The sequence below is a fragment of the Corvus kubaryi genome, unplaced genomic scaffold, assembly GCF_017639235.1.
Source record: "Corvus kubaryi isolate FWS band 111438036 unplaced genomic scaffold, C.kubaryi_AGA036_p1.0 37256, whole genome shotgun sequence".
In the NCBI taxonomy this organism is placed as follows: Eukaryota; Metazoa; Chordata; class Aves; order Passeriformes; family Corvidae; genus Corvus; species Corvus kubaryi.
This window is the reverse complement of record NW_024581076.1, coordinates 3,347,028-3,368,520: the sequence shown is the minus strand read 5'-3', so window position 1 is coordinate 3,368,520 and position 21,493 is coordinate 3,347,028. Positions and strand designations below refer to the sequence as shown.

Genomic DNA, 21,493 nt, shown 5'->3' with positions numbered 1-21,493 from the left:
AAAAAAAAAAAAAAACAAAAAAACAAAACCAAAAAAAAAAAACCACGGCAATTTGAAGCCCCTTACTATGAGGCCTGCAAAGGCACTGAGAAGGTAGGACAGCATGTTTTTACCAGATGCTCCACTAGACAAGAATCCCGCTGACACAGGCCTAAGGACCAACCCCCTCCCATCCCCACTCCTTTGATCCCATGTCATCTTCTATGACTGTCTGTGCTTGGCATAAGACCCTCCTTTCATACTTAGTTCTTTCCTAGATATTAAAGTTTGTGAATTGCCTGAACACAAAACTGTTTTAAAGTTGTATTTGCAGACTTGGAGGATGAAGGTCTGAGTCACAGGGCTTCACTGATGCTTAAGTGGTGTAGCCAAAAACCTCAAACCCATTTCAAAGATGTTTGACTTGAGTCTTGGAACAAAGTTCTTATCTTCAACTTGGAGCACTCAGGTTTTAGACCCAGCCTAACCCCCAGCTGGCTATTCTGACAGAGGCTCTTTTCTGATGCATTATTTCTAAAAGTCTGCTCCAAGAAAGAATACCTGCTAACTACATTCTTTTATTTTCTGTTTAAAAGCATGAATGCTCCACCAAAATGCCCCTTACCAAGTCAGTCCATCTAAAATAATTTTTTCAAACTGATTCTCCTTTCCCCTCTCTCTGTTCTAGCTACAATAATGGGAAATTCCAAGCACAATTCAAAAAAGAGCTATATCCACACCTACTCGACAAAATAAAGATGAATGCAAAGCTTCCATCTGATGAGGAACATACAGAGACATAAAGCTGGGAATTCAGAAGCAATAAGGGCAAAGACTCTTCATACCTTCTGCTTCTGAATACTGGAACAGAGTATGTTTGCGCATACCATTCAATAGCTTTGTTTTCTTCAATGGTTCTTAAGATTGTTGAAAGTGGCAGAGAGAGAAATTAATTCCTCCTTCATTTTCAAATCACCATTAGCATCACTGTAACAACCAAAACCTTCAACAAGACAAAGATGAATTCATCCTGCTTCTGGAAGTATTAGCAGTCAAAAATACTGAAAACCAAACCCTTATATTAAAAACAGTGATAGATCCTCAGGGGCAAAAATGCCAACAGAAGTTTCAACCTATATTAAGCACAGAAAGGTAAACTTCTGAGTCATTCGCATGCTATTTAAGGTCACAGCACATATTTGTTGAGGATCTCCACATGATAAATAAATGCAAAGCTCAGTAATTTAACTCTGTCAAACAGATTTTTTTTCCTTCCTGACTGGAGTGACTTAAGAAGGTCACAAGTAAGAAACCAACAGGAATAGGATTTTGTATTTTCTTGGCTCAAATGATAAAAACATAAACCACAATACGATGTGTACAACTTAGGTTTTCAAGGAAAACTCCTTCAAGCTCAACAGCAGCTAGCAGCTTGTCTCTATTTGCCGTCACTCTAGATCAGAAGAGCTCACATGCTTTTTTTTCCTTTCCTGCCCCTTTCAGTTACACTTGAGCTCTTTGACTGAAAAGGTCTGGAACAGATTAAAAGTCCGACCACAAAATAAAGAGCCTTGGCATGTACTCAAGCCTGTCTGGGATACACATACACAGTGGGCCCAAAAAGGGAAGCTATGCAGCAAGAAACCCTTAATCAGTCTTTTGGACATTTCTAACTTCTTTAACTGCACAGCCTTAACATTTGATGGAGTTTAGTATGCACAAGACAAGTATCTTTTGCCCTTACAGTTAGACCACTCTATTTGCAGCAATACAAAATAGTTGTGAAAAGCAAGATTCATCTCACTCATGACCTCTGTCCATTAAAGCATTTTCCACACCCCTTTTTAATTCCAGCTCGTCATTGGAAACTATAAAGTCATGCATGTAAAGAAAAACAGATACCCTGCAAGATTACCTGAGTAAACATAATTGCAAAAGGCAACATTGATTTTCAAAATGACTGCTTCCTTTTCAGCCTTATTCACATACTAAGTAATTGTGAAGTTGCAAATTACCCACACACTCCTCCTGCAACATGCAAACAGGTCTGTAGCTCTAGCTGGTGTTAAAGCCAGCATGGACATTTGCCAAAGCTGACACCCCACCTTTGGGTTCAAGTTGCATAGTGGTTCAACTTGTCTACGAACTGGTGAGCAGTTTAAAAACAAAGTGTGACAATCTGGTGTTCTCTGTAAGAGTGAACGGATGTTGTAAATAAGCACTCAAGCCTACAAACCAAAAATGCAAAATTTCTAACAGACATTTCAGAAAACAAAACAGAACAGTGACTGTTGAGTTTTGCAGCTCTGTATTTATATGGCATTCATGGAGTTAATGCCTCTCCCAAAAGGGGCCCACAGTTGTTGTTAGGTCAACCCCTGTAAAGCTTCAAAGGTTTTGCATCCCCTCAGCCTGACCTACTCAGTGATCTGCACACTGTTTTCATTTAGCTGCATTGAGTCCAAAAGTAAAGCCTGAAAACCACAATGATCTTTTTTTTTTTTTTTTTACTCCTACTGTTTTTCCATGGCTCTGGAAAAATAACTAAAATCCAAAGGAGTTGAAAATAGTAAGTTATTGGGAAAACAAATCAAGGGCAAATTAATACAGCTAATAAGGCTGACACACACAGGTCATGGCTTCACAAAAAACCAGAAACTGTAATGCCATATTAAATACATCACTTGGACAAACTAAGAAAGTAGTTTAGAGTCTTCACATTGTATGTGATTTCCATTCATAGTCATCAGTGCCAATATTTTATTAAAAAGTTTGCACTTCTGCTCTTCATACCGATCAAAAACATTACTGAAAAAATACATAAAAGTTTGGTTTTGTTGAATTTCTCCATCTAGACTTTGTGATCCTTAAGTTACTATTTCTATTTCCAATATTACATAGTTCTTACCCCACAAAAAGGTTATTAAAGTAGGAACAACAAAACTAATAATTCCTCATCATATAGTTTAAACCAGAAAGTTTTGTCATGATAATCACTGTGACAAGCTGGAATTATAAGCTGGTATATGTTTCAAGTGTATTTAAACAGCATGAACTATTATTTGATTATGCCCTCTTAAGATAGCACAAAGGAAAGTAAATATTTGTTTGGGAATTAAAAGATAGATTCTTCTGTAGTAGAGTTTTGATAATTTAAAGGGATGACCAAGCTTGACTGAAACTGTCTTGATAATTTCTGAATGTCACCTCTTTGGGGAACTGTATGGATCATAAGGCAAATATAACTACCAACCTGCAGCATTAGAAACTTGGGTAACATACAGCCCTGAAGGATATAAGCTAATAGGTTTTATCTTAAAAAAAAAATATATATATTTAAATAAGGCCTCTATAACTCAAAATATATTTTAATTGTACTATAAAAAGTTTTCAAAATATGCCTGCAAAATTAAAGCTGAGTGAACTGAAGCAAATCGAGAATTCTGAATTGAGATGAACTTTTACCAAAGCGTGGGTCAAGCCTTGGGTCTAGCCAAGATGTGGTCTTGTTCTTATGGTTTATGTAGTAAATTTCTCCATCCTGGGTCATAGCTTGTTCCCATCCATCGGGGAGTGGGCCTGCAATATAGAAGGAAGGAGTTGATGGTGGGCTCTTGTTTGCTCCAGCTGAAATTGATCTAAAAAAAATTTTAACATTTTACATATATAACAGTACATGAAACAGAAGAGTTTCAAGCTCATGTCTAACATTTCTGGGATAAGGGCAAAGAAATGGTGGGTGGGAAAGCAAGAAACAGGAAACACTTCTATAATTTTTATTTAGGATTTGGACTTTAATTTTCAAACTTGTTTGCATCCTTTCATATGCTTTTGACACTTCTTTTTCCTATGGCATTCTAGTATAAAACCAGCAATAAGTCAAGCCTGCCAGAATGAAACCAGCATGAGCACCAGGAAAAAGCAGCATAGAATAATTCTACCTCTCATAGGAAAGTTCATCTAGTGATTAAGACACAGCAGCAGCAACAAGCTAACACTGAGGAGATCCTGAAATATTCCTGTATTTCACAAACAATTAAAAAAAAAAGTGACAAAACTAATTTCCCCTTTACCTCATACTCTAACTTTCTGTGAAAGCATTCAAGGCTTAAGCAGGCAAAAATGCAAACCTCACGAACACGGCAGGCAAACAAGCAATGACAAAGCAAAGGCAAGAAAACACCATGAGCAGCCACAAAGACACAGTGCTATCAACACAGTGCTACGCCTCTACAAGCAGAAAGGCACACACAGGGGAAACTACTTCTAGAAAATTGTCAAAGGGAGGTACATAATGATGTTGTGGAGTCCACAGCTGATGTCTGAACACAGAGCCTGAGGAGTGGTTACCATATGTTCCCATCAGCAGCTTTCAAGAAACCACCTTTCATTCCTATACAGTTCTTAAACCCCTCATTTCCATCTCTATATGATCGTGTACATTCACCTGTACTTTGCTTAGACTGAAAACTATTTTAAAAAGTTAGATTTATCTCATCTTATCTGGCAGGTGCTTTACAAATACATAGTTTTGAATTTCTATGCTCACATTGACATGGACTTTTAAAAATATCTAAATTAGATAAAGGAAGATCTTCCCTGTATTTTAGATTTAAGTACAATCCTCAAATTATACAACAAAAGATTCACTACAAATGTTAAGAATGTAAAAGCAATTAGAACAAAACCTGCTGTAGCAGCAGGCCATTCTATTTCAAGTTCTTCTACTCTTCCTCACTGTAATACAGTAATACAACAGCAGAAGCCATCCAGCTGTCAGACTTGGACTAACAGATTATTCTGTATAATGTAAGATACACAAAGTATACACAAACATCATTATTTCACACATGAGATTCAGATATACACAAAACTATATGTGTCTATCTGATAAATGTCTACTATATTAATCTTCAAACTACATTAGTTCTTGACTGTAACTTTGTCCTGAAGTCATGCTCCTGCTGAAATTCAGTCTTTAGCTGGGAGGAGAGGTGGGGAGGATAGATTTGTTTGCTTCATCTCAAAAGATGTTCTTGGAGAAATGTCAGAAAGAGTAAAAAAATAATTCAGTTGCATTCCAGCAATATCCCAAGGCATAACCAGGACAAGAATTTCTTACTGAGGTCTTTGAAGATCCCTTGCAAACTATGTTTCTAAATTAAACTTTCATTTTGGCTCAGAAAACAAAGCCCTTCTCTAGCAACTTCACTACTCCATCATTAGACCTACAGGTTTTTGAGAGAGGAAAAACAGTGAACACTAAGACATTTTCTTCCCACCTCTAATGCTCATAAGCTTTAAATGTTGCCTGCAAGTAATGAGTACCCCAGCTTTTATCAGAAGCTAGTGAACAGAACAGGCAAGAAAGCATGACAATATTACAAATAATTCCTAAATCCTAACATATTAACTGTACAAAAGGACTTCGATGCAGAAATGAAAGCTCCAGTGCAAAGAATGGTGTATTTTGTTACCATACCCAAAGACCAGCCAGCTGATCAGTGAGATGCTATTTTATAAAACTGGGGCATAAGGAGCACAGTGACATGCCCCCCATCATCCAAGTGTAGAAGCCAATTAAGAACCAAACCCACTCCTTTACTGCTAAGCCAACACGCTAGCCATGTAGGCAGACCTTCTCACTACCATTCTCCTCAGAGTCCTGCTAAGCCACACATCCCTTGGAGAAACTCAGCAAGAAATTCTTTGTGAACTGCAAAGCCAAAAAACCCCTGTTTGGCTTTAGGAAAAACAAACCCAGCCTTGGGGAGTCAGTCCTGCTGAACACTGAAGTCTGTACTGGTCCAGCATGTTCCTTCGTAGCAAGTAAGAACAAAATGCCTTTGAAGAAGGTTGCCAGGAGCTGATCAGTCCATCCACCTGGTGAAACAATGCTACTTCTGAGATTCAGTGATCTGATGAGTACTAGAATGCACAGCTGTGGAACACGACAGGAAAGGTCCATCTGCTCACCTGGTTGTCACATCAGCAAGTCTTCCTTGCTAAGTGCCACAAATGACTGCAGAAGCAGAACTTCTATCTCTAGAATCTTTTGGCGTTACTAATGTTGCTTTCTTCCTTGGAGAACAAACGGCTCTCGGGTTTCTGCTGTGATCCTTACACATTGAAATGGAAGTTCAAAAATTGAAATGACTTCCTTCTGTAATTCCTGAATGGTTTTGTGAGTAATTGTGAAACTAGAAGACAAGTCTGATTTTCTAAATGGTCACCTGACAAACTTTGTATTAGAGGCAAGTACTAGAGGAAAGAACTAAATCCATGCTGAGGAACAGCAGACACATTCACCCAGAGCATCTAGGAAAATTCCTTTGCAATTACACGTCCCTTTTCACCCAAAAGGTACAATAGGAACAGAATTTCCAGCATTAGCTTTTCTGACCTAGGTTATCTAAGTCCTATATTGCTGATATTCAGACCTTCTCACTAAAATTTCCATATTTACTGTAGCTTATGTTGTACAGAATCAGCAATACTGGGTCTATTCAAAAGTCCATTTAGTCCAGGCATCTAGCCTGGGGTGATGGACGGGTCTTGTTGGTTGCTGAAAGTAGCCCATTTAGTGACTGTCACACTCTATAAACTTTGAAATAAAGCGCTGAATACATACAGAGACCTAAAAGGTAGAGAGGTTATGAATAGTCACTCGGCCTCCAAGTATGCTGGGCACTGGAACAGGCTCCCCAGGGAAGTGGTCACAGCCCCAAGCCTGACAGAGCTCAAGAAGCGTTTGGACAATGCTCTCAATGGTGTGAGTCTTGGGAATGTCCTGTGCAGGGCCAGGAGTTGGACTCGATGATCCTTGTGTATCCTTTCCAAATCAGGATATTCTGTGATTCTATCACAAGTTATTCCTTGAGCCAGTTTCTGTCTGCTTACTAAGTGCCAAAATATCTCTCTTTCAAGTACTTCTCCAGTCTCCCCTCCAACTTTTGTAAATATTTAGCACAAACAATATCCCTGTGACATGGTCCCCTACTAGTTCTGTTTGGTGCCTCCTATGACCATTGAACACTCTCACAACTGTAAGTTTAGAGTTCGATGAAATAATTTGCACAGGGAGAGACAACCCTTCTAGATAGGGAACTCAGCCTGCACTGTGGTGCTTTTAAGGACAAAGTTACCAAAAAAATTAAATGCTAATTTCCAAATGTAAGCCATCTTTACAGAACTACTGATAAGTCATACCCCTGTAACTAAATATTTATGTAATGGTGTAACTTCATAAGCCTGTGTGCATGCCTCTTTGGTGCATGTCTCCACTTTTTTTTTTTTTTTTAAACTTTCTCATATGCCATGAAATCTGGAATGCAAAGCAGACCTCGCTGCTGGCAGATAGAAAGCAACCAGAGGAGTAACTAAAGCAAAAATGCAGTAGAGATTCAGCCTATGCTGGGATATGAAGTAAATCTTCCAAGACTCTCCAGTTCCTAACACTTAATTTTAAAATAAATGTAAACAAAGCCATATTTTATCAATAAGTCAATGCATGTAAGAGGGCAGCTGTATCTATCTACTAGCTGAATATGCATGGACAACCTAGGAACTAGAACACCTATGTTTAACAACAGGAATCACCTTCACCTAATACAAACACTGATCTCCAAGACCTTTCCTAATCTTTCTCTCTGAAAGCTGAACTTCTCCCCTTCAGTCACTGTCACTGTGGTTCTAAAACTTCTAAAAATTATATCAAAGTCTACAAAATTTACTTAAAGTACACCTTTATCCAGTCAAATTAGTATAAAAAGACGCTATTTAAAAAGGGGCAGTTTTTGCAGATGAAGAAATAAAAGAACATTACTGTCACGCAGATACTCAGAAACTCAAGTTTCACAAAAGATCATAGCGTCAACTGCACACAAACCAGAATTTTTTGGTATGACTGACTACGTAGGAACAATCTGCAACTGAAGTGAGCAAGGATCTAAGAGAAGAGCTAGAACTTGTTTTAGTTATTGGCATATTCCTTCCTACTCTCCTGTCCCTCAGGAATTATGAATTCAAGTGTCCATTTTCTTACCAACATTTAACATGGCACTACAGCCTTACCCTAAGAGACAATGGAACTGCATGCACTAGGTCTACAAACTTTCACTGGGAAACTCAATTCAGAACTGCAACATAAGAATGAAGACAAAAGAGGAGAAAGACACATAATCTGCTCCAACGCTAATTATCTAACGTCTATGTGCAAGCAGAAGAGGCTGAAGTATGCAGTGCTGTCAAGCATGATTCAGGAAGTAAAAGTATCTGAAGAACAGATTCTTTTGTATAAATAGAATTATCCCATCTCTGTTGTATCAACTGTAATTGTAGAAGAAACAGCCACTGTTTATTTTCAAATGCATAACTTTACCTCAGTAGGAAATTTATAGATGTTCCTCAGAAGAACAACGTACCATTATTACTACCTTTTTGTTTGTTTTAAGGCAAGACAGAAGAACAAAGTTTCTTCTGTCATACCTTTAGGGAAAAAATGGTTAGAAACGTAACACAAAAAAATCAGAACAGTCACAATGTTCATACACATGTGGCATATTTACAAATAATGGGCTTGTTTCAAGACCACTGTGCTGCTTCTCTGCATACACGTGGCCCAAACCATTTTAGTTGATTACACGTAGCACGCTAAGTTCAGAAAGACTGAGACAAAACCCCCCTCACTTTTCACACACTAATGAGTTCCTATAAAGGATGTAGCTAACTAACACTCATAGAATAATTCATTCACAAAATCATTTCCAAAACAGATAAAGCTGGTTCAGATGTCCATTAACTTCCTTAAAGAAATGTAACTTGCAGCAAGATACCTGGGTTCTCATCCAGTTTTAAGTGCCTCAAGAGCTGGAATTTCTTAAGAAAGATAACCGAAAGATTTCAATCTCATGCTGAACTACAACTTTCCCATTTTTATATTTTAAACAATCTTTTGACTTGCCCTCACCCTTATCACATCTTTTCTGAGTTCTTCTTCCCCTACTTATCCAAAAAGACAACAGGTTCATCTTCAATATGCATACATCAGCTTTCAGAGTTCTTGTCTCTCTCTGCATCTTCAGTTTGTTTTCTTGTTCTTAATTCTAGATAATGTCAAGAAGTCTAATTCTGTCTAAATGGTTAAAGTTTCTAAAGACTCTCAAGACAGCTCCCAGAAATCTCTCTTACATTTCAGCACAGTAACTTGACTTACAGGCTCCTGGGGCAGTACACTAAAACTTGGACAGTAACTTTGGGTAAGGGCTAAAATTAACGAGCACCATACAAGGTCTATACAGAAAGGAAAACATTCTTCTTTGTGGCATTTCAGAGATTTTTTTGCAAGTCAGTGATCTCCAGCTGTCACAATACTTACACTCGTTTTTTCCCAATATCTTTCATGAAAAACTCTCATAGCACTAGGGCATGTTTCACTGCCAGCCATATTTCATAACAGGAAACTTCTGTCTTAAAGGTCTCAACTTGATTTCCCGGTTCTTGAGGATGAATACCCAAATTAGAACATTAAGTAGTCTTAAATCTGAGTGCCAACATCATGACTGTAAATTCCACTATGCTGAAGTGGTACATAGTTACTTGACTTTCCCATTTCTCTCAAAGATTATTTAAGAGGCTACCAAGGAAGCATAAGCTACCATGAACTCAGCAGTATAAAGTAACAAAACTAGATATGAGACTTTAGTAAAAATAAATATATAGTAATAATTTAAAGTTAGTACATAAACATTTGCCAGATCAAGTATCAGAAACAGAATCGCACCCAATAAATGCAGGTTCAGTATTATTTAATTCAAAGCAGACTTGTGTTAATAGCAAATAAGGGTAAGCAAGTGCATCCAAAGAGCCAATTCCAAGTCCCACTACCTCAACTGACTTAAGCTTAAAAAGCCTAACACCAGGTAACATGTGGTGTAATTCAGTATACATAGGAGTTCTGAGTCCTTCATGCACTTTATCAAATTCAGAGCACGGAGGGGAAAAAAAACTTCATGGGATTTTCAGCTGATATTCAACACAGTATCATCTGTGAAATTAAAAATAAATGTTCAATGAACTTGGATCCAAGTAAGTGCTTTCTCAAATCACAAGACAACCCACTTAAACATCTCAACTGTCCTTTATTACATGAGCAACAATAGCTATGAAGCAATCACTCTTTCACACGCTTACATCAGGCAATTACATGTAAATTCTTCATGTTCTTTTAAAAATAATCCTTCTGTCCAGATTGCTGGCTTCTTTCCTGGTTTGTTACCACCCTGTTACAACTTAACAGTACATTGTTTTGCTAAGGACCCTTCATTTCTTTCTAAGTATATAAAGTGAATCCTACTTTCCTATCAATATTTTTTCCTGTGAATTCTTGGTACAACTGAAGGTTTGAGGAGTTAGCTTAAAATACAGAATTTATGTCAATGTTGAAACAGCGAGCATCTAGTTTTAGCACAAATAAGCGAAAAAGCAAGACAGAGCAAGGGAGTTGTTTCCTTTCTCCTATTCTCTCTACTTTAGAAGTGTCCCTGCAAAAAAACATGCCACCTCTATTGCTGCAAATTTCCTGGGATAAATTTACAGAAAAAATAATCACACTATTTTATTTTCACATCAGAGCCTGAGACCTTAATTGCTGTGAATCACGACTTCCTGAACTTGAACAGGACTCATTTGTTTCAGTATAATCCAGCCTCCTGGCCTAGCCAGCAAAAAGTTTGATTAACTTCCCTTTCTAATACTCAGTCATGAACAGCACAGTTTGGTCACGCCTGTTAATCTTTCGGTATTGTCTGCAGCACATGAATTGGCAGCATGAAACAAAGCTGTCTAAACAGACCACAAAAAGCAGCACCAGAGAATAACCCTTGTGAAGTACAGGAACAACAGACATACACAAAATACAGTCAGACTGTGAGAAAATAAATGTAACATGAACCTCAGTGACAGACAGGAGGTGACAAAGCAAGGGGAAGACGAAGCACTCAAACTAGCATGGCACCAAATTATCTGCTTGCTCTTTGCATAATCAGATGAGAGAGCTCTGAAAACATACAGTAGATTCTATATCAAGAACAAGAACATTTTAGTGCTGTCTAGTGACAGCTCTGTCCAGGCCAGCTGAAGAACAATTCTATATTGCAGGAAAAAGACATCAGACTTCCTCAGCTAGAGCAATAATGATCATGATATTGGATTTTGGCGGTAATAGAAAAACAAGAGGAAAACCATTAAACATTTTTGCTTCTAAACAAGATTTTCAAGGTGTTTGCTCAATCCATTTAGGGAGGACAGCAAAAATGATATGTTCATAATAAATGTAGGAAACGTAAAAAAATGGCAGTATACCATGTCTACTCAGTGAGCAAATGGATGCAGAAGAACAAAAGCTTTAATGTAAATTGCTTTTAATTTAATGGGAATTCTGGTCTTCATCAATTTAACAGCATTTTTCAGGCAGAAGAAAACAGACAAAAATTCTGCTTCAAGAGTTTGAACCATTCATTTGAAAAAATAAAAGCACAAATCAAAGAACTACAGTGTACTTTCTACTGACAACATAAATATTATACAAATTCTCTTACTTCAACTATCAGCCTCTTGCTTGATGAATCAGGTATCAACAAATTTGAAGTTTCAAACCAGGAAAACTAGAAGAATATTTATTAAATTTGGACTTCCTCCCCGCCAGTTACAATAGCTTGTGGTTTACTTGTATGATCTTTTTCATAAATACAGATTTTGCTTACCTGATGCCGAGTTCATGATGTTCTGCTGCACAGAAGGACTGGTGGGAGCTGTAACATTCATCTGGGAAAGCATGGCCTTCCTAGGATCTTGCCATGTTGTTGTTTGATCAATGTGACTAAGACAAAACAAAGCAAGAGTTAGGACAGTCATGCATTCAAAACAATGACCTGCTAGCACAGAAAGTTTAACAACAAAAGGTTAAGCCTGCCAACAACAGCCACATTCAAAACCCAACAAGAACTGTTTGGATTCTCTCCAAGCATCACTGTATGTCAGATTCTCAAACCCTTATCCTGGCCACCACCACTTTCCAAACCAACAGCTGTAGCAATCACAGCTAGAGCAATGGCAAGATAAGGTTCATCATGAATATCTAAACTGTTGTACCATAACTAGATGTTGTACCCTTGAACTAAACATTCTCTTCCTTCTCTCTTTGATCAGTTATTTGCCATTTTTAAATGTGACTTCAGACTGTCAAACCAAGCCAGTCATAGCTGGAATCTCAAGCACAGTCCAGTACCTCGGCATGATGAGTTCATATTCAGTGCCTAGGGAGTGGTAATGAACTGGCTAGTATGCAATCATTAGTCTTCCCAAACTTTCTGTGCATAGACCACATCCTCAGATTATGGGACAGACTACTCTCATCACCACTGACACCTGAACAACCTCTCTGCGGTAATTTAAGTAACCAGTCGCGCTAAAGCAGTAAGGTGAAAGTGACGCGCAGCTGCCTTTCAACTTCACGTGAGAAGATGAGAACAGTGTGACTGCCAAGTAACCCACCCAGCTCGCTGCAGAACTTTGGAAGCTTGGATTTCTCTGTTTTGAAAAAAAATGGCAAGTACATTCACCACTGTCATTCATGGAAGTATTCAATTCAATGAAAATACAGAAGTGTAATGAATCATTATTTCACTTTTGGAGTATGTGATTAGCATGTTTTGCTAATGAACAACGAATGCAGTCTATTCATAACAAGCATCAACATTATCTTGATGCCATTAAGCAACATTACTCTGAGAAGCACACGGGGACAAAAATACAGCTTCAAATGCACATGAACACTGACAATAAAATTTGTTACCCATTTATTCAGAACTGGTATAAATTAGAAATCATATTCAGATAGTATTGTTATAAATTAGAATCCAATGCATTATTAGCAGTACCATTCTTTTCTTAAATTATCATTAAAATTCTGCTTTTCTGGATTACATGGAATGCTCATTTTCATTTACTTCAGCAAAACCACAACATTTAATGAATTCAGAAGAACACAAAATGAGGCAGTAGTCACCAAAATAATTACTTACGTCAAATTACTTACCACATCCTAATCTAACCTTCTGTTACAAGGTAGACATACCATGAACTGGCTTTAAATAAAGTTTTAAGATCTGTATATTTTACCCTCTCTAAACATGCACACAAGCAATTCTAGATCAGAGAGTTACAGACCCTACTCTATTGTAGTAGGGTCACAACAGAGCTCACTTAATACAGTATGTGCTGGTTTTGTCTGATTTTCTTCACCATGGCTAGTACTGGGCTATGTTTTGGATGAACCTGACCGCCCTCTGATCATCACACCAATGAATTAAACTGTTTCATTAAACCTCAACAAGTCATCACTAAGCACACTGCATCTTTGGTTGCACAGGTTTTCAAATATTCAGCTTCACTGAGAAACATGAGACATATAGCAAGACTTCTTTATTTCTTTTTTAAGCCTATTTATTAATAAAACATGGTGCAACATAGTAAAGACTGCCCTATAGTCCCTACTGGACTATACATAAACCTTCATACTAGAGAACAATTTTTCACTTTTCTGCTGGTCAGTTTTGCAAAGCAACGAAAACAGGTAAAGATAATACAGATGTAAAAACACTGCACTGTAATGCTTCACAGACTGTGTGTTTAAATTACTGTACCAGCATGTGCTACTCCTCCCCCACATTTCTGGTTTGTTATATTTGTTCTGGGAATAGTGGAAGCTGGGAAAACACTACTGTATCCATGATAACACATTCATCTATTTCCATTTAACTCATGTAAAAATACATGTAATACTATGAACTTATAAAATGTAAGGTACCTCATTTATAGCCTTTGTTTTTATATGCTATTTGAGTACACAGTAAAAAGTAGAAGGAAAAATATTTTCTCCCTGAAAATGGTTACAGAACCATTTTTGCAGTTAACTGTAGGAATGCACTGAAACAACAACATTTATCAATTTTTCAAAACATATCTGAATATGGGATAGATGAATGGGCTATGGAAGAAGAAGTTTTAGATGTACCTCCAATTTTGAGCACAAGAACAGCATTATCAATTCCTCAAGACTGCGTAAGCATACCACGCAAAGTACAGTTAATGTTCATATGGAGTTGTTAACAAGGATAGCTATTTTAGGCAGCAGCAGCTTCCAGCTTTTCCCTAGCTCAGTATCACTTGAGAAAAGTCAGCATGTTCCTTACTTGACCAGCTGAACTACAATCAGCAGTCTTAGAGCAAAGAGCCATGGAGGAAAAGCCTCAAAGTAAGCAAGCCGATTATATTAATATCATACTGATCATATGACTGGTTCAATAAGGCAAACTTTTTTCCCCTTCCCATTCAGCTCAGTGTTTCATGACCTACTCTACATATCCATTTCCCCCACACCTTCCCTCAAAACCTTTCTTCTTCAACCTCCATCAAATCACAGTCCTCATATGTATCTTACCTGCTCCATATCCTGAGTGTTTGAATGCTATATACTAAGAAACCACCCCAAAACACATCACAACAGATCAGTTCCTTCCTACAAATTCCAAATAATGCTCAGCAACTGATGGAATACAAAGTAGGCAAGCCCCCACTTATCTGGATGAAATGTTTAAATAAATCCTAGTACTACAGGGAAGAATACAGGACTTCATTTTGTTCCTGTTCGCGGCATGTGGACCAGGGTAACTTACTATAAACACCATGTATTTTTAATTATCAAGTTAAGTATTGAAACAGGACATTCTCCACAGGTAAAGAGCTTTCCCTCTGTTTTGAACAGCAGCGCAGAAAGGTCTAAATGGATATAACAAGAACTGACATTAACACTAAATTATCTTTCCCTGCATTAAGTAGATTTTTTTCTCATAGTATCTGCTATACGTGACAACTGCCCCATCCTTACATTCAAGATCTTCTCTTTTACATGATCTTCACCATATCTCAATAAGAAACTAGTGTCAAAACAAAATAAAAGATTAAAAAACATTAGCGAACGATATGAAATCAATGTAACCTATAAATCAGCCACCATATGTAGTATGTATTATCAAATTAAAACTTAGATTCTACCTACTCAGGAACAAGAAACACAGCTCTGTACTGTGTGAACAGAACAAAGTGAGTAAATACTCCTGGAATTAAAATCAACATCTCTAGGATAATCAAGGAATGTTAGACACTTTATTTCACAGAATAAATTCTCAAATCTAACATATATCTATCTATCTATCTGGCACTATTTATTATTGCTCATTTATGTAGGGAGAAGCAAATTCTTGTTAAAGTGGACAAACACAGTATAAACTAAGGAAATCAATTCAGACTGTACCATAAATGTAGGTCTGTGGTAACAGGCCTTAGAAAAACAAAGCTAAAACACCCACCACATGCTAAACATTTGTTAGCAAACTTACGTCAATTCCAGTACCAAGAAGAGTGACTGTTCCAAGACAAATCACCCACCAACCTCTACCAAAAAGGACTCTCAAAGTGCTGTGCATTACAAAGAGCACAAGCTGCATCTCTTCACCCATCCCCAAGTTCTACAGTCAAATACAAACTATTTGCCATTTTGACAAGAACAGTTTCAAAGAAAAGAAAAATGTTCCCATATTATGTACACAAAGAGCACTTCTGCAGCTACTAAGGATCAGAATTTCCAATGGAAAGAAATCTTCACCGGCATTAAACACTATCACATGCTTGAAGATTTGTCAGATTCAAATTCTAACCTAATTTTAGAGTTTAAGGTTTGGGTTTGTTGTGGTGGTGGTTTGTTTTGTGGTTTGGTTTTTTGGAAATTTTTTTTTTTTTTTTTTTTGAGGGAGAGGGGTGCTGAAGATTTTGATTTGGGTATTTGTGGTTTTTCTTAAAGTACAATGGAAAAGAAGCAGGAGATCTAGAGGCCAAAAAAAGAAAAAAAAATTACTTTTGATTTTAAGAACCCTCTGGATCCTAGCAGACTAATAAAATAACACCATTTATAAAACAAGGAACTCTCATCTGCCCTTGTACGAAGTGTAACATACCTTTCCCAATCATTCTTCACAGTTGCTGCACTGAAAAGACAGGTACTGCTTTGTTGAAAGCCATGTCAGAAACTAATTAACACAAAAAAGACACTCAAAGAATTACTTAAGAATGAAGAGGCCTTCAGTTTTGATATTCCGTAGTATGTATTGCAACTACAGTGTCCCCACTGGCAGTTACACTTTCCAGGGTATGCTGAGAAATTCATTTGTATAACAGAATTCCCATCATTACAAAATCATGTCTTTCTCCCCCTTTTTGCCTTTATTAGCATAGAGTCACCTTATACATGCTACATCATATGTAATTAGAACTTCCCTTTTACAAAAACAGATCTTCTTACAACAGACATTATTAACATAAGCAGCTCAGAACTTCAAGACTATTTTACTTAAGTGTGCAATAGACATGTAATGTTAGGAAGAAAAGCAAAAGAGAATGAAGAGATGTTTTAATCCTCAGTACCAGATGAACATACTGTATAAAATTTCTGCAACAGCAAAAAACCTGAAGAGGTCTCATCTACACATAAAAAAATAGATAAGAATAAATAATCCATCGCTTCTCAGTACATTTGGACATGACTCTTCATGAAAGGACATTTCAAAATTTAGTCTCAAACACTCAGAAAGAGAAGTTGTTCTTAAGTATAAAAGCATCACTGTAAATAACTATGCAAGTATCTCTCCATAATGCAATGCTTGTGTTTTAACAATCTAGACAAGACTTATATTTTATGTCTGTGAGAAAATTATTTTCAGTCTCTAGTGAACTTGAGATGACTAACTTTGGATACTGGTTTTCAGGTTTTTGGGACTGTTTTAAGAATTCACTGGAAATCACAATTTATGAAAAGCAAAACACAAACACACACCACTGACCACATCATGACAGACCTCCCAAGACTGCTGGCATGGCATTGAGTACTTTCTGTTCTGGGGACAGACAGGAAAGTCTTTGTGTAACACAAGCAAGTGCACAAATTAAATGAAACCTAATTATGTTCTATTTTTGGTGTGAAATTTAAACTTTTCATTAAATCCCAAATGTCAGCTGCTCCATTGACAAGCATGTCACCTATGATTCTGTTTGACATTAAATGAATGAGATACAGATTCTACTCTTTCATTTTTTCGTCTTCCTAACCACCTAGTTTCTTTAATCCACATAATGCATCACTTTCTGAAAGGTTTTCCCTTTTTATTTATATTTGTCTATAAGGATTAGTAAAGAGTGAGTGTCTCCTCATAAATTCCAGAATTATTTAAGAGTGTGCACCAGTACATTTCAGTATGTCAGGTCTTGATGTATATACTGAAAGTCAGCTTTCCTGGTGATGCCAGGAGAAACTTGAGTATTTCTGCTCTAGAAACTATCATAAATTGTCCAACAAAATCAACTAACCCCTTTACCAAATCTTATACAAACTTGCCTGTGCACAGGCAGTGTAGGGTATCTTGGAGATATTCACATAGCTATTATCGTAGCAGGCAGAGAAGAAATCAGAATATCTACTTCTGCAGAGGCCTGAGCTCTACAGCAGAATACCAGTGTGGTGGTCTGACCATAGGGCAGCTGTGAAAGTGATAGTATCCACTAATTCAAGAATAGAGCTGGATGTATATTCCTAAGAAAGTTGCAATAGCTGGAAGGCCAAGATCAGTTTGACAGGGCTGATGAGCTAGGGGGATTCTCACAGGTAAATTTTCCACAGTTCCATTTAGAAATGGGATGAAAGAAAAGGTTTAGAGTATAAGGAGCCTCCACATGAACTGCTCTAATTATCACTGTCAAAAACTGGAGTGCAGCATGCAGAGACTTCTGGGTTATGGCTGCTGATGATCTTAGGATATTTACACACACTGGAGTGGATTCAGCTTTGCCTGAGGATAGAAGGCGTGACATTCTTTGTGCATGCACACTTTTCTATCCTATTCAGGGGATTTCAAGAATTGGAAAAGATTAAAACACGGATCTAAGTCTTCAGATATATGGGCCATTTTTATTTAGTGCAGCTGACTTAATAGTGAAGTACATTTCTTTGCAGGTGTTGTAACAAAATTACAAATTTATACTTTAAATACATTATTTGAGATTATTTCAATTCCAAGCAGCAACAGTACAGAGAAAAGCCTGAAGGGGAGATGAGACAGCTCAGTTAGCAATTACCTCTACCCTCAGTTCAGTCCTCCATAAACACTTCCCTGAATCCACACCATTCTTAGACAAGGACACACACTTAAAGTGCCCCAAACCCTTTGAGGACCTTCCAGCTGGCTTTGTAAAGAAAAAAATCCAACAAAATCCAGCAAGAGAAAAGCCTGGTCACAGAGCAATGAAAATCTCATCTGCCATTCCTGGGGAAAGCACTGTCTCTCCACTTGTGCTGTCCATTTACTTGCAATATTTCCTTTCCAAGTTTCAGGACTGTTACAGTCTAATTTATGTAAAAGCACATGGCAGTAACATTCAGAACTTCCTAATCTCACTGTTTCCCAAAAGCATCAGAAAAGAAAAGTTTATCTCCTAAGGATGGTAATGTCTCCAGGCATGGTCTAATTGCCTCAAAGAAATAGAAACACTAATACAATTTTCTGAATACTGCAATACATAAAATGGCTGTATTTTTGAGTTTTCCTTATTCTTCCTTCTGCTTGACAGAGCATTAACTAAACAAAGCTTGTGTTGGGCTACTCCATCAACACCGATTATGTCCTCATTGAACGGCACCACAGGCATACAATGCCAGAGCACAGTGACAGCTCTAACTTTCATTCAACTTGCAAAAGCATACCTTAAAATTGACATACAACTGTTCCATGTGCAATTGTGTGGTGCCACAGTCGTGATTTCATTAACTTTGAAATAGAACAAAAGTCAAAAGTCAGAGAATGGTGGGCACAAACATCCTGTTGACCAGGTGGGAAGACAGCCTGTCAGAGCTCAAGTCCCTTAACCTAAGTATGAAATAAAACCACATATGCTATCCTATGAAATTACAGTCTTAGGCAGCAGGAATTCTTCTAGCAAATTAATGGTTTGAGTCTGAACTAGAACGATGCAGTAATGGAAACTTAAATGCATCTGACAAAAGTCTAATTCATCAAGAAGTAGATTTTGCACAGTCATTACTAGTCAGACAAGTTCTTCTACAAACCCCTCTGGAATTTATTCCTAAGGTGGCTGAATATTGCAAGATGCTAAGAGCTACCAGAAATTCCAGAAAGCATGGCCCATAAAGCTGTGGACAGAGATACATGAAAAAAAGAGCTTTTACTGATACACAAAACACAGTATTTAGTATTAAGGTATTCAAAAGCAGCTTTCATTAGCACTGGTCTGCCTGCAGACAGTGCACAATACAAACACCAAGGACTTAAAAACTAAGCTTCCTGTTCTGAGTATAAGCACCTTGCTGTTTTGAAGCTGCAGAACAGCACTGCACTTCTTAGAAAAGCACTCACAGAAAGGTCCTCACTTCAGAGCGTGTAATGCTAAAATGGATGTGTGGGCAGTAGGCAGTCTGACCACACATGCCTGAGTAACAGAAAGAGATGAACACATGATATGATGTTCAAAGGTTTGCACCACTTTTACTATAATGTTCTCTTGAAACAATTACCTTTTGTTAAAGCAAAAATGGAGCAAGAACATGCTTATTTTTGCATTTATTATTCCTTTTCCTCCTGCCTCTCTTCCTGCCCTGCACTCAAGGACTTCATATAGAAAGATAGGGCTAGTATCACAATGCTTAGAAGTTCTAAAATTGATTCTCAAAAGTATTGTTCTTGGATTCCTCTGTGGATTTCCAAAATAAAGTAATTTTCTGCATTTCAGGAACAAATACGGAGTACAAGGACATTTTCATTTCCAGAGCTTTTTCCGTTACTTTGAAAACTATAAGACATAGCAATATTATAGATGCTAAAAAGCCCTTGTTTTACCAGTTCAATTATTTTCCAATAGCTATTATCGTAGCTATTATTAGTCTATAAAAGACTAAATGCTGTGATCACATTCTATGTCACCAGATTTATTTAAACTTCCCCTCTCAGTTTCACAGAAGAAAAAGAGGCTATTTTTAAAGGTAACCTCCCTTTCTTTCTACCCTACCTCCAAAGTTAAGAAATTTGCTTCCCATGGCTAAGTCATTCAGCACACGCAGAATTTATCTTTTTTTCTCTCTTTAATTTTCAATGAAAGACATAAAGATATATCACCAAGGAGGAAAAATCTAATGAAGAACTGTCTCTACTGCTATTTCAAGTGAAATTACCATAATTGTTTAACTTTACAGATACCCTCCTACACTCCGCTTAGCAAATGCAGAAGACCTTCTCAAGATGTAACCATTTTGCCTTCTGTAACACTAAAGACAAGATTACACAAACAGTAGCTTTTATTAAGAGAAGGCAGATGATTTTCAGAAGTGATGGGCAATGGAATACTTTATCACTGTCGTGTCCTTTTATCTCTGAGATTCTATCTCATTTCTCTCTCTTAAAAGGAGACAAAGAAAGCAAGAGGGAAATCAAGTGCCTCTTTGCATGAAGAGAAGCCAGGCAATTTTACGCCCCTCTCAAAACACCCAACTTTTGTTGCCTGAAGGTCTTCAAGTCAGAGAGGCTTGCCTAAGCATGCTGCAATAAAAGCTGCTACAGCCAGCTGTCTTAGTTTCTTAAGGGGGTTCCTAGCAATCCTGTCAATTAACCCTGAGGCGAACCACCACCAAGGAAAACGAAATATTAAGATAAAAAGATTCTTTAGGTTGTTTCCTTATTGCTCTAAGTAGGAAGTCTCAGAGGGCAGCTCAAACTGGTTGCTCGAGTGTTCAGACAATGATCACTCCCAGATGGCCTTGACAGGATGAGCTGACTCTTAAGAAACCATTAGGTAGGACCTACTGGAAATGAATGCACAGCTTTCTACTACAAAGAATAAGTGAACCTGTTTTTCTTGCCATTAAAATCATTAGTATTGACATCTCTTTTTATTTTATGCTTCAGAGCTCACACTTCACACCTTAAGTTGATCAGCTGTTTAGATGGTCTTGGTTTTAGTCATACAAATAGTCTTACAGACTATCTTTTCCCTCATTTGAGGGCTGCATTTTATTTAGTAAAAAACCCCAACTCATCTGTTTCCTTCTTACGACTCTGTCTCAGGGAGAGCTTTTTATTTTCACAATTCAGACAAGCACCACGTGCTGCTGAGGTAGGAGGCAATTATTCCTGTCCCTGAAGACTCTGCAGACTGCTAAGTAAAACAAAGGAGAGAATCTTCCAACAGCAAGTTACTGCCTGAGTCAGTACTTGTAAGATACCTGCTCAGTCAACTCTAGGCAATCTTGTATACTCTGTTTTTCGCCAGCAGATTATTCTTTTTCCTCCCCCACCCTTCAACTCCCTGAAGTCAGATTTCCCAAGTTGCAAATTCACCA

At 37.5% G+C, this 21,493-nt stretch overlaps 1 protein-coding gene across 8 annotated transcripts in view; it reads right to left on the bottom strand.

Moving 5' to 3' along the window:
• The window catches only part of YAP1 (Yes1 associated transcriptional regulator), an 88,311-nt gene that overhangs the window by 27,362 nt on the left and 39,456 nt on the right, over window positions 1–21,493 (bottom strand). For 4 of the 8 annotated variants that reach the window (XM_042023772.1, XM_042023774.1, XM_042023773.1 and 1 more), the window contains exons 3-4: window positions 11,742–11,857; window positions 3,445–3,558 (exon numbers count right to left, since the gene is read on the bottom strand). In XM_042023772.1, the coding sequence (XP_041879706.1) occupies window positions 3,445–3,558; window positions 11,742–11,857 (230 nt within the window). The remainder of the gene's footprint in view (window positions 1–3,444; window positions 3,559–11,741; window positions 11,858–21,493) is intronic. The other 4 variants (XM_042023776.1, XM_042023778.1, XM_042023777.1 and 1 more) reach the window with 1 other exon arrangement.